Source organism: Hypanus sabinus, chromosome 31 (genome assembly GCF_030144855.1).
Source record: "Hypanus sabinus isolate sHypSab1 chromosome 31, sHypSab1.hap1, whole genome shotgun sequence".
In the NCBI taxonomy this organism is placed as follows: Eukaryota; Metazoa; Chordata; class Chondrichthyes; order Myliobatiformes; family Dasyatidae; genus Hypanus; species Hypanus sabinus.
Window position 1 is genome coordinate 6,374,848 of NC_082736.1, and position 13,642 is coordinate 6,388,489.

General features: G+C 44.3%; 1 protein-coding gene across 1 annotated transcript; it reads right to left on the reverse strand.

The window, feature by feature from the left end:
• Nucleotides 1-524: 524 nt before the first annotated feature.
• LOC132383800 (histone H2B 1/2-like) lies at nucleotides 525-923 on the reverse strand. Its single transcript, XM_059955007.1, has one exon. It carries the CDS (start codon nucleotides 920-922, stop codon nucleotides 548-550), a length of 375 nt encoding a protein of 124 aa, XP_059810990.1. The 5' UTR covers nucleotide 923; the 3' UTR covers nucleotides 525-547.
• Nucleotides 924-13,642: the final 12,719 nt, after the last annotated feature.

Genomic DNA, 13,642 nt, shown 5'->3' on the forward strand with positions numbered 1-13,642 from the left:
CTGGGAATTCAGTTCACCGATTTCTTTCAATTGATGAACGATTGGAATAAAACAGATTCTCAGCTTCTGTTCGCGATCGGTCATTGTGTAAACTGTCAGTTTACCAACGGGTCGCCCTTCAGAAAGTGGAGCTTTAAACAATACTCTGAACGAACCATGACTGTTCGGCTCTCGCGTTGGAAAGGGGTTAACAGAAGTAACCAAAATGTGACAAAGCTTAATAAACTGCATTCCCACAATAATCTAACCAGAAACAGCGATTAGTGTTCACGTCAGAGGAATCTGATGACCGAGAGGAAATGGGGAAGGGGTGCGTAACGATCCTGTGCCTGTACACAGGAATGTAACAGAGAAATCGGGATTATACTGACCAGTGGACAGCAAATTCTGATTGACGGAGATAAGATTCTGAAAGAGCTCAACAACAAAATATTCGAAACCTACCCGAATTCCAAGTCTCAATAGACTGTATCTCTTTTAATGAAACCGTGAGTGGCTCTTAAAAGAGCCTTTGATTTCCGGGTTTGTTTTGTCAGCAAACTTGTCTTCACTTGGAGCTGGTGTACTTGGTCACCGCCTTTGTCCCTTCGGACACGGCGTGCTTGGCCAGCTCCCCGGGCAGCAGCAGGCGCACAGCGGTCTGGATCTCCCGGGAGCTGATGGTTGACCGCTTGTTGTAATGGGCCAGGCGGGAAGCCTCACCCGCGATGCGCTCGAAAATATCGTTCACGAATGAATTCATGATGCTCATGGCCTTGGAGGAGATGCCGGTGTCGGGATGAACCTGCTTCATCACTTTGTAGATGTAGATGGCGTAACTCTCCTTCCTCGTCCTCTTGCGCTTCTTGCCAGACTTGCTCGCCGGTTTGGACAGAGCTTTCTTGGCGCCCTTCTTGGGAGCGGGTTTCGGTGCATCAGGCATTTCCTCGTCGGTTTCAAACACAATAATAAGCAGAAGCTGTCCGGAGCGCGGATTAAATAGGCAGCGCCCAAAGTGGTATGTTAATGAGGATGGGAATGCAGAGCATTTCCATTGGCTGTTTGGAGAAATGAATCACCAATCGGAACGCTGGGGGATGGGAAGCGGCGCCAATGTGTGGCGGTTACCGCTGTCGTTTAATGCGGGAGGAAGTACAGAAGGGCAGAGACAGGCGGGGGTGCGGGCTGACATTGAAAAGAGAAACGCAAATTTCAAAAGCAGACTGAAAATAAATTCAGATGAAATATTGTAAAATTCAACACTAAGACGTTTAGTTCATGAAACAGGAGAGCGAAGGAGAGATTTGGACATTCCAATGTAAAGTTTAAATCGAGTTTATTTATGCACAGGCGAAAGGAACAACGGATTTGTAGCAGCATCACAGACACATTGCATCAGACACAACATTGACCAGAAACTCTGGAATTAAATATGAATTATACCAAAACATTCAAATAGACAGAGGACTATCAGAACAAAATCAAAATAACAAAGAGATTATGCGGGCAGTGGGAGAATCATCTCGTCAATCTCGATTCAGAGTCACGCAACGCTGCCACTTTAATCTGGCCCATGCCTTCATTCACCAGGTCTAACACTTGCCTTTATTGGATCTTCCTCCTCCTTACACTAGTCATCGTGTTTGTGGGGCTGTGTGTCCCCTTGGACCTCTGGACTAGGTTGGATGTATATGTGGGGCAGGGAGAGATAAGGCTGTAGAGTTTAGTATGGTGAGATATGTGGGACTACGATGGATAGGGTAGTGTAGTGGAGCCACTTTAATCTGGCCCATGCCTTTCATTAACGTGGCCTGACACCACCTGGCTTAGTGAACTGGGTTTGCAAAGGGACACATCATTAGGAATACAAATTAGGGTCATTGGATGATCATGAGACTATCTCACGCAGACGACCCAGCCAGGGTGGATCAGGCCCGGTTTGAGTTTATCCCATGGAGCAAGATAATGAGAGGCATGTAATTCTGCATGTTGCATGATTTTCCACCTTGTTACTTAGCATTAATTTGACCATTTTGGGAGTAGAATGTTCTGAGGCCTGTTAATCAGGCTTTACCTCCAAGTAAGGTTCAACTTCCCTACTTTAAATTTACACCAGTCTTTATTTTGCATCTCTGTGCCTGGGATTACATGGATTAAATTAATAGCGTTTACTGCAGTACAAAGTAGTGATTAATGTTGGGCAGATCGATCCATAATTTCAAAAATCTCTGAAATCGGGAATTTATTGTATTGACATTACGTCACAAATGGGGAATTTTACCCAGGATTAAATGGCTTGTCTAATGAAGAGCGTTTCATGGCTCTAGGCCTCTATTCACTGGAACTTCGAAGAAAGAAGGGTTACTGAATTGAAACCTATCAAAGAGTGAAAGGGCTTGAGTGAGTGGATGTGGAGAGGACTTTTCCTGTGATGGGAGTGTCTGTATCCAGACACAGTTTCAAAATAGAGGGGCATCCTTTTAGAGTGGAGATGAGGAGGAATTTCTTCAGCCAGAGAGTGGTGAATCAGTGGGATGTTTTGTCTCAGGCAGCTGTGGAGGCCAAATCACTGGGTATAGGCAGAGATTCATAGATTCTTGTTTGGTCAGGGCCAGAATGGAGACAAGGGAAGATAAGAGATTGGGCCTAAAAGGAAAAAAAGATCAGTGATGATGAAATGGCAGAGCAGGCTCGATGGGCCAAATGGCCAAATTCTCCTCCTAAATCTGATGGACTTACTTATTTACTAAAATTTTCTCTCAGCTTTGACACAACCCTGCACCTGAGGCTCCAGATTATTTATATAAGGAATACAGATGTTCTTTGTTCTCTGATTAAAGAAATAGCATCTCATTTCCATCCTGAATGCATGTCACCTCATTCTGAGCAACAGACACAAGATGCTGGTGGAAGTCAGCAGGCCGGGCAACATCTCTGGAAAAGAGTAATGAGTCGATGCTTTGGGCTGAGCGCCATCACCAGGACGAGATCTGATGGAAGGGTCTTGGGACAAAGTGTTGACTGTTTACTCTTTTCCATAAAGGCTGCCTGTCCTGCTGAGATCCTTCAGTATTTTGCTTTGGATTTCCAGCATCAGCAGATTCTCTCATGTTCATGATTTATGCCTCATTCTGAGGGTACTTATCTCCGTTATGGAGCTCTCATTCAGAGGAAAGATCCTCCTTGCTTACTACCTGTCACATCCAGAAAGAATCTAACAGATTTCCTCGTTTTCTCATTAACTGCAGGAATACAGACTCAGCCCACTCACTCATGTCTCACATAACCAACCCTCCATCCCTGGAACCAGCCCAGTCAGTGTGGGGAACAGTCACTGAACTCTCTCTATTGCAGGGATATCCTTCCTGAGGAAGTGTGACCAAACCCGGACACTACATTCAAGGTGTGCTCTCACCTGGGCCCTATAGAATCCAGTGAGACATCTGTACCCCTCTTCTCCACTCCTCCTGGATCACAGGACAAAATACTGTTTGCCTCTCTCAGTACTTGTTGTATCAGGATGTTAACTCAAGTGATTAGTTTACAATGACACCCAGGTCCCTCTGAACATCCCGTGTGGAAACGACTCTTACAGTTTGATCCTGGGAATGGGTGATCTGACATTTCCCCACATTCTGTTCCATCTGCCCCATCCTCAACCATTCACTCTCCTGTCAACATCCCCCAAACCTTCTCACTACTGACCCTGTCCCTCCCACTCTGCCACTGCAACAGACCTAGTCACTGAATTATGCAGCACAGAAACAGGCCCATCAGCCCAACACATCCATGCTGGCCAAGTAGCCAAACAAAACCATTGTCAGTTACCTGAATTTGGTCCATGTCCCTGTGAAACTTCCCTCTCCACAGTCCAAGAGATATTGCAACTGTGTCCATCTATACCTCCACTTGGGGTAGCTTGTTCAATAGAAATCACACATTCTGTGCACAAAACCTGCTCCTCAAGGTCCCAATTAAATCTTTCCTTTCTCAGTTTATCAATGTAATCTCTAGCTTTAGAGTCCATGACCATGGAGATAACAGAATCACTATTGACCGTATCAATGCCTGCCATTATTTTCTTTCTTTTTAAATTGTTTTATTGATTTTAAACAAACATAAATGAAACATGAATACAAAGAGCTTGAGAGTACATAGGTTAAAGTATAAATACAAATGGATCATAATCCATATATAATAACCTCCCAAAATCATAGTGATTACAGAAAATGGAGAAAATATGAAAACCACCCCAAAAAACCTAACCAACATGGGCCATTGCATTATATCAATTATATGCAGTAGCATCAATAACTCCACACTTCCATCCAGATAATTAAGGATGATAAGAGTAAGGTTTAGGAAAAGTCAGTTTAGCTCATATGAAAATGTTGAATAAATGGTCTCTAAGTTTCCTCAAATTTAACTGAAGGGTCAAAAACAACACTTCTAATTTTTTTCTAAACTCAAACAAGAAATAGTTTGAGAAAATAACTGAAATATAGTTGGAGGATTAATTTATTTCCAGTGCAACAGTATAGATCTTCTAACCATTACTGTAACAAATGCAATCATCTGTCGGGCTGAGGGGGATAAACAACTATTTTCCACCATTGGTAAACCAAAAATTGCAGTAATAGGATGTGGTTGCAATTTGATATTCAGAACTGTTGAAATAACAACAAAAATATCTTTCCAATAATGTTGCGAACAGGGGCAAGACCAAAATACGTGGGTCAATGAAGCGACTTCAGAATGACATCTGTCACAGGTTGGATTAAAATAAGAATAAAATCGAACAAGTTTATCCTTGGACATGTGAGCCCTATGCACAACCTAAAATTGTATTAGGGCATGTTTAGCACAATTAGAAGAAGAATTGACTAACTGTAAAATTTTCTCCCACTGCGCTGTGGATATAAGACAGTGAAGTTCTTTTTCCCATTCCTTCTTAATTTTTTCTAATACTTCTGGCTGTATTTTCATGATCATGTTATAAATGATGGCTACTAAACCTTTCCGGCAAGGATTGAAAGCTAAAAAAAAATCCGTAATATTCATTGGACATGATTTCGGAAAGGTCTGTAATATATTATTCAAGAGATTTCGAACTTGCAAGTATCTAAAAAACTGACTTTTAGGCAAATTATGTTTATTGGATAGCTGTTCAAAGGACATAAAACTGTTGTCCAAAAATGGATCACGAAAACATGTTATACCTCTCGTTTCCCATAATACAAAGGCTTGATCCATACAAGAAGGCTGAAAAACAAGCCTGCCATTATTTTATCAGCCTCTCTAATGCCACAGACACTCTGGTGAGAATGTTCCAGTCTATCCAGCCTCCTGTTAAATCTCTTTTGCACCCTCTCCAGTTTAATGTCACCCTCTGATCACTGGGCAACTATAACTGTACGCCCTGCTCCAAGAGTGGTTTCCCCAAGGCTGGGAGAGCTGTAATGTGACGTCACGGTCCAGTGCCCAATACTCTCCCGATGAATGCAAGTGTGGCAAACACCACCTTCACCGTCCTGCCGACCTGTGTTTACACTTTGAAGGAATTCGATATCTGCACCCCGATGTCTCTCTGTTTTACAGCACTCCCAGGGACCGAACATTCCCCACGGCAGTTCGGCCCTGGTTCGTCAATGACAACGGAACATCTCTTGTTCTTGTTTGCAGGCTCGAAGGGCTGAATGGACTACTCCTGCACCTATTTTCTTTCTCACATTTATCTGTCATTACTCAAATCACTGACCTCATTGACCACCGTCCTGTTGTATTGCTGGTTACATTCTTCACACTTTAGTGATATCTGCATATTTGCTGAGCCGGGCATTGACATTGTCAGCCGAGTCTTTAATGAATGAACTGCAGCAGCAGACCTGACTCAGCTCCCAGGCTTTTCCTTGCAGCGATACCCGCACAGTGCTGGAGGAACTCAGCAGGCCAGGCAGAATCTGTGAGAAACAGTGAACAGCCGACGTTTCAGCCGAGACCCTCCAGAATCTGAACAATGTCTTGTGTTTGGTTTTCCATCGATCCTTTCCTACGTGACTGGATAACATAACCCATCCTCCAATCCTCTGCCACTACTCCTGCCCGAGAAATGTGCAGAGAGACAGAGGCGGGGAGGTGAGGGGACAGAGTCAGAGTGACGGACAGAGCCGAGACCGGCCTCCCATCGTCCAGCTCCGCCTTCACATTACTTCACCCGCCAATTTCCAACGGTTTATCCGAAACACAGAGCTCCAGAGGGGAAAGAAAACTCGCTCACACACCACGTACACAATGAAGGATTTCTACAAAGTTACTGGCTGTCGGACTTAGTGCAATCAGAATACAGTGTGATTGGCGCAGGATTAATTTCAAATCGCCCGCCAATTTCAGAGCACCCAGCAACGGTGCTTGATTACTTTTTTTATATTATTTACAATTAACTGTATCACGGATTCTACAATGTCAGTTTCATTTGATATATAATTGTCTCAGTGAAGATTTAAATGGATGATTACAGAATCGTTTCTCTGAATGAGGGAACTGATTTCTGTCCGAGACAGACAAGGGGATGCTGATCGATCTTAATGCATTCAGAGCTTCTGCCGTAATCACCGAGTGAAAAGGCAGAATCGCAGGGATATGTCAAGCGGAAAGGATTAATCTGCTTCAAAAGTAGGTCAGCCAAATATATCGACAAAAATAATTAAAAGGTTGTGGACACGGCTCCGTCTGTGAGGCGGTGGGTGGCTCTTAGAAGAGCCTTTGTGTTGTGCTCGGGAGGAAGTGGGAGTTTTTCAGCCGCCGAAGCCATAGAGAGTGCGGCCCTGGCGTTTCAGAGCGTACACCACATCCATGGCAGTGACCGTCTTGCGCTTGGCGTGTTCAGTGTAGGTGACCGCATCCCGGATCACATTCTCCAGGAAAACCTTCAGCACCCCGCGGGTCTCCTCGTAGATCAGACCCGAGATCCGCTTGACGCCGCCACGGCGAGCCAGACGCCGGATGGCCGGTTTGGTGATGCCCTGGATGTTATCACGGAGCACTTTACGGTGCCGCTTGGCTCCGCCTTTGCCCAGTCCTTTGCCTCCTTTCCCTCTGCCAGACATGATGCTGCTTCACTCAGGTCGCTGCTCAGTGAGAAACCGACTGCTGATGTCTCCTTTTATACACAGCGCCCCGACCGGCCCGAGAAACGCGCAGAGAGACAGAGGCGGGGAGGGGAGGAGACAGAGTCAGAGTGACGGACAGAGCCGAGAGCGGCCTCTCATCGTCCAGCTCCGCCTTCACTTTACCACACCCACCAGTTTCCAACGGTCTATCCGACACGAAGCGCTCTAGCGGAAAAAAAACTAACTCACACACCACGTAAAGTCTGGAGGATTTCTGGAAATTTGCTGATTCTCCTGCTTTAAATTATAATAAGTGCTTTTCCATTCCGCAAATCCCCGGGGACCTCAGTCTGTCCCTCCCCGGCCCCATGACCAGTTTGAGTGTCCTGACACACAGCAGTTGGTGGGCGAGGGTGCAGTCACATCCAGTGATGAGAGGGTTAATTCATCAGAACAATTTTTCCTCTGGGTCGCGAGGGAAATGAAAGTCCAGTCACCCAAAGGAACAGGATACATAGGCGGATATAAAGATATACTGACCGCGCTTCTGGCGCCTTCCAAAGCCCAGATAAGGGGTGGCTGAGGAGCTGGTGCGAGGTGGGTGGGGATTCAGGCACAAGGATCAATTGCCTCTCGAAATGAAGGTGAGACAGGTCCAGTGAGGAGGATATTCAATATGTGTACTGGAAGCTTTCTTCGTGCGAGACGGAAAGGTTTAAACGAGCAGGTATGAGGTCCTACAAATTGATTTTCCGGAACTAGGTTAAAACAGCAGGACTTCCAGGATTATAATTACAGAATTATGACCCAAACCATGTGGTTGTGTGGTGCGAAATTGATATGTTGTGCAGTTTAATATGTTGCTGAGGAACTGATGCAGGAGGGAGATCTTCAGATTTATGGATCAATGGGCTCCCTTCCAGTCAGGTGGGAGACCGGGACAAACAAGGCCATTTCCATCTGGACCGGAGGGGAACCAATATCCTCACCAGGAGGTTTGATGGTGTCACTTGGCGGAGCTTGAACTGGAGTAGCAAATGGGAGAATGTGTGTATGACAAGACAGTCTGAACAGAACGAGAGCCGATATTAGCCCAGTGGAGGGACTGATGGGATGAAATGAGGTTATTTCAACATTGGGAGTATGTGTCAGATAGACAGGGCTGGCAGCTCAACATTCCTGGGTCTGAATGTTTTACATGTGAGTGGGGGGAAGGTGGTTAAAAGGTGCAAATGTTACACAACTGAGAATGTCACAGCAAACTGGAGGGTTCATTTACAACAGCAAACTTCAGTTACGCTGACAGGATTATTGAATTGTCCCTCCCCAGTAACAAGTGGGGGACTTTATCTTCCATAGAATTGACTGCAACTTGCTTATTGCTAAGATATTCCAGACTGGTTCAGTGAATCTGAGGAGTGTTTGAAACATTATGTAGAGCCCAATCAGAGTTCAGAACAGACAGGAATTAGTTTTTCAGAAATAAACCAGGCCAGCTGACAGCTGAGAGTCAGTGAATATTTTGGGATCTTATATTTCTCTTACTTATGAGTAAGAATAAAATTAGATCCTGTATGAAGGTACTAAATTAAGGGCCAGTTAGAATGCAATAAGACAGAAGCCAAGGGGCATTAATTGGGAGAAGCCACTGTTTGACAAGTCCAGGCCTGACATGTGGGGGTTGTTTAAAGACCAGCAGATCCGAGTCGATATTGAGGTACAGGACTCATGCACACTTGGAAAGACATGGCTTGCTTCATGGTTTTGTGTGGACACATTATGCTTGACAAAATTGATCGCAGATTCAGTGGTGGTGATACAGAAATAACATAGAATTAGGCTATTTGGCCCATCAAGTCTGCTCTCTCTTTTCATCTTGGCTGAGACATTTTTCCTCTCAGCTCCTATCTCCTGCCTTTTCCCTGTATCCCTTCATGCACTGACCAATCAAGAACCAATCAACTTCTGCCTTAAATACCTAAAGTCTTGGCCTCCACAGCTGCCGCCCGTGGTAATGAATTCCACAGAATCACCACTCTCTCTGAGGAAATTCTTCCTCATCTCCATTCTAAAAGTATGTCCCTCTCTTCTGAGGCTGTGTCCTCTGGTCTTAGACACTCCCATCCTCTCCACATCAGCTTTATCAAGGTCTTTCACCATTCGATAGGTTTCAATTCATCATCCCTCATTGTTCTAACTTCCAGGGAATAAAGGCCAAGAGACATCAAACACCCTTCATTCGACAAGCTGTTTAATCCAGGAATCATTTTTGAGAATCTCATTTGAAACCCATGCAGTTTCAGCTCATCCTTCCTAAGATAAAGGGCCCAAAACTGCTCCCAATACTGCAAGTGAGACCTCACCAGTACTTCATAAAGTCTCAACATCACATCCTTGCTCTTATATTCTAGTCCTCTTGAAATGAATGCTAACATCACATTTGCCTTCCTCACCACAGTCTCAACCTGCAAATTAACCTTTACAGAACAAGCACAATGACTCCCAAATCCCTCTGCACCTCATTTTTTCTGTATCTTTTCTCCCTTTAGAAAATAGTCAACCCTAATCTAATATCTCTTCAACTGAAGTGCATGACCATACATTTCCCAATTCTGTATTCCATCTGCCACTTCTTTGCCTACTCTCTTCATCTGTCTGTCTTTCCCTATTTCCTCAAAAATACCTGCACATCCACCTGCCTCTTCATATCATTTGCAAATTTTGCAACAAATCCATCAGCTACATCATTCAAATCATTGGCATATAACATAAAAAGAATCAGCCCCAACATCTTGGTGCTTGATGACGGCAAGACTGTGGACATGATCTCTACAGATCTTAGTGGGATTCAATATAAATTGCAATTTCAATTCAGAAATGGATTCCTCATAGAAGGCTAAGTAGTACTGGAAGTCCGTGAACAGTGGTGACCCACAAGGATTGATGCTGGGAATGATGCTGAGTGTGATATATATCAATGTTTGGATGAAAATGTTGATGGGTGGTTTACAAGTTTACAGGTGACTGCAAGATTGGTGGAATCGTGGACAGTGTAAACATTGATCAATGCACACAGATCACAAACAGATATGCAGAGAATTTGCAGAAGTAATTTAATCTGGGAGGGAATGCGGTATTGCACTTTGGGAGGTCAAATGAAAGAAGGAAGTATAATGTTAATGATTGACTCCTTCCCAGCATTGGTGTAAAGAGTGAACTTGGGATCCAGGCAGATAGTTCACTGAACGTGGCTACACAATGGGATAAGGTGTACAGAATGCTGGTCCCCAATGGTCAGGGTGTTGAGTATAAGAGTAAGGGAGTCATGTATTAAGACAGGCATACAAACGTACAGGGAAAGGACCATGTCCAGGTAGGCGTATTCAGCTCCTTCAAGTCAGTATTTAGTTGATGCACCATTGGCAGCAATTACAGCCTTGAGTCTGTGTGGATAGGTCTCTATCAGCTTTGCACATTTGGACACTGCAATTTTTCTCCATTCTTCCTTACAAAACTACTCAAGATCTGTCAGAATGCATACAGTTTGTGAGTGAAAAGCTCTTTTCAAATCCAGCTACAGACTGAAGTCTGGACTCTGACTTGGCCACTCTAGGACATTAACTTTGCTGTTTTAAAGCATTCCTATGCAGCTTTGGTTTTAAGCTCGTGGTCATTGTCTTGCTGGAAAACAAATCTTCTCCTAAGTCACAGTTTCCTTGCAGACTGCGTTACGTTTTCTAACAGGATTTCCCTGTATTTTGCTCCATTCATTTTACCCTCTACCTTCACAAGCTTTCCAGGGCTTGCTGCCGTGAAGCACAATGAACTATTCTCCACAGTAGGGATGGTGTGTTTTTGATGATATGCAGTGTTCGGCTTACATCAAACTTACGAGTTTAGTCTGATTGCAAAAAAAGTTCTATTTTAGTTTCAGTCCATAGAACCTTCTTCCAGCTGGCTTCAGAGAGCCCCTCGTCCCCTGACAAACTCCAGGTGAGATTTCATGAGAGCTTTTTTCAACAGTGGCTTTCTCTTTGCCACTCCCTGATAAACCTGTGACAGGTGAAACACCTGGGCAACTATCATTGTATGCAAAATCTCTCCCAGTTTAGCCAGGGAAGCTTGAGTTATCAAAGGCGGAGTTATCAACAGTTATCAAAGGTATTTTGGTAGCCTCTTTCTCTAGTTCTCTTCTTGCACAGCTGCTCAATTTTTGATCACTGTCTGCTCGAGGTCGGTTTACAACTGTGCCATATTCTTTCCACTTCTGGATGATAGAGATCTAGAAGATTATAAGGCTACTGGGAAGATGCTTAAGGAGGAAATTAGAAGGCCTTGGCAGGCAGGATTAAGGAAAACCCCAAGGCATTCTACAAGTATGTGAAGAGCAAGAGGAGAAGACATGACAGAATAGGACCTATCAAGCGTGACAGTGGGAAAGCGTGTATGCAACAGGAGGAAAAAGCAGAGGTACCAGATGAATACTTTACTTCAGTATTCACTATGGAAAAGGATCTTAGTGATTGTCGTGATGACTTGCAGCAGACTGAAAAGCTTGAGCATACAGATATTAAGAAAGAGGATGACCTGGAGCTTTTGGAAAGTTGGATAAGTCACTTGGACCAGACGAAATGTACCCCAGGCTACATGGGGTAGGCGAGGGGCAGAGATTGCTGAGCCTCTAGCAATGATCTTTGCACCATCAATGGGGAAGGGAGAGGTTCCAGAGGATTGGAGGATTGTGGATGTTGTTCCTTTCTTCAAGAAAGGGAGTAGAGATAACCCAGGAAATTACAGACCCGTGAGTCTTACCTCAGTGGTTGGGAAGATGATGGAGAAGATCCTGAGAGGCAGGATTTATGAAGATTTGGAGAGCTATAATATGATCAGGAGTAGTCAGCATGGCTTTGTCAAGGGCAGGATGTGCCTTACAAGCCTGATTGGATTTTTTGAGGATGTAACTAAACACATTCATGAAGGAAGAGCAGTAGATATAGTGCATATGGATTTCAGCAAGGCATTTGATAAGGTACCCCGTGCAAGGCTTACTGAGAAAGTAAGGAAGCATGGGATCCAAGGGGACATTGCTTTGTGGATCCAAAACTCGCTTGCCCACAGAAGGCAAAGAATGGTTGTAGATGGGTCATATTCCGCATGGAGGTCAGTCACCAGTTCTGGGACCCTTCGTGATCTTTATAAATGGCCTAGATGAGGAAGTGCAGGGATGGGTTGGTAAGTTTGCTGATGACACAAAGGTTGGAGGAGTAGTGGAACAGTGTGGACGGCTGTCAGAGGTTACGGAGGGACATTGATAGGATGCAAAACTGGGCTGAGGAACGGCAGATGGCGTTCAACCCAGATAAGTCTGAAGTGGTTCATTTTGATTGGTCAAATATGATGGCAGAATATAGTATTAATGGTAAGTCTCTTTGCAGTGTGGAGGATCAGAGAGATCCTGGGGTCCGAGTGCACAGACGCTCAAAGCAGCTGCGCAGGTTGACTCAGTGGTCAAAAAGGCATACGGTGTATTGGCCTTCATCAATCGTGGAATTGAATTTAGGAGCCGAGAGGTAAGGTTGCAGCTATACGCAACCCTGGTCAGAACCCACTTGGAGAACTGTGTTCAGTTCTGGTCACTCCTCTACAGGAAGTTATGTGGAAGCCATAGAAAGGGTGCAGAGGAGATTTACAAGGACATTGCCTGGATTGGGGAAAATGCCTTATGAGAATAGGTTGAATGAACTCAGCCTATTCTCTTTGCAGCAAAGGAGGATGAGAGGTGACCTGATTGAGGTGTACAAGATGATGAGAGGCATTGATCGTGTCGATAGTCAGAGGCTTTTTCCCCAAGGCTAAAATGGCTGCCACAAGTGGACACAGGTTTAAGGTGCTGGGGAGTAGGTACAGAGGAGATGTCAGGGGTAAGTTTTTTCACTCAGAGAGTGGTGAGTGCATGGAATGGGCTGCCGGCAACGGTGGTAGAAGTGGATATGATAGGGTCTTTTAAGAGGCTTTTCAATAGGTCCATGGAGCTTCAAAAAAATAGAGAGCTATAGGTGAGCCTGGTAATTTCTAAGATAGGGACATGTCCGGCACAACGTTCTGGGCCGAAGGGCCTGTAGGGTGCTGTAGGTTTTCTATGTTTCTATGACTAAACTGGACTCTAAGGGTATTCAGTGACTTGGAAATTTTCTTGTATCAGTCTCCTGACTCGTGCTTTTCAATAAGATTTTTGCAGAGCTTCTTGGAGTGTTCTTTTGTCTTCATGGTGTAGTCTTTGCCAGAATACTGACTCCCAACAGTCGTGTATTTTACTACAGTCAATTGAAACAGCTTGACTGCACATGGTGATCTCCATTTAACTTTAAATGTAACTCCTAAAACCAATTGGCTGCACCAGTGATGATTTGGTGTGTTATATTAAAGGAGGTGAATACTTATACAGACAATTATTTTGTGACTTCTATCTGTAATTAATTTAGAGCACTTTGTAGAGATCTGTTTTCACTTTGACACAAGAGTCTTTTTCTGTTGATCAGTTAAAAAAAGCCAAA

Excerpts from the sequence above, each read along its gene's own strand:
- LOC132383800 (XM_059955007.1), bottom strand. The coding sequence starts at position 922 with ATGCCTGATGCACCGAAACCCGCTCCCAAGAAGGGCGCCAAGAAAGCT.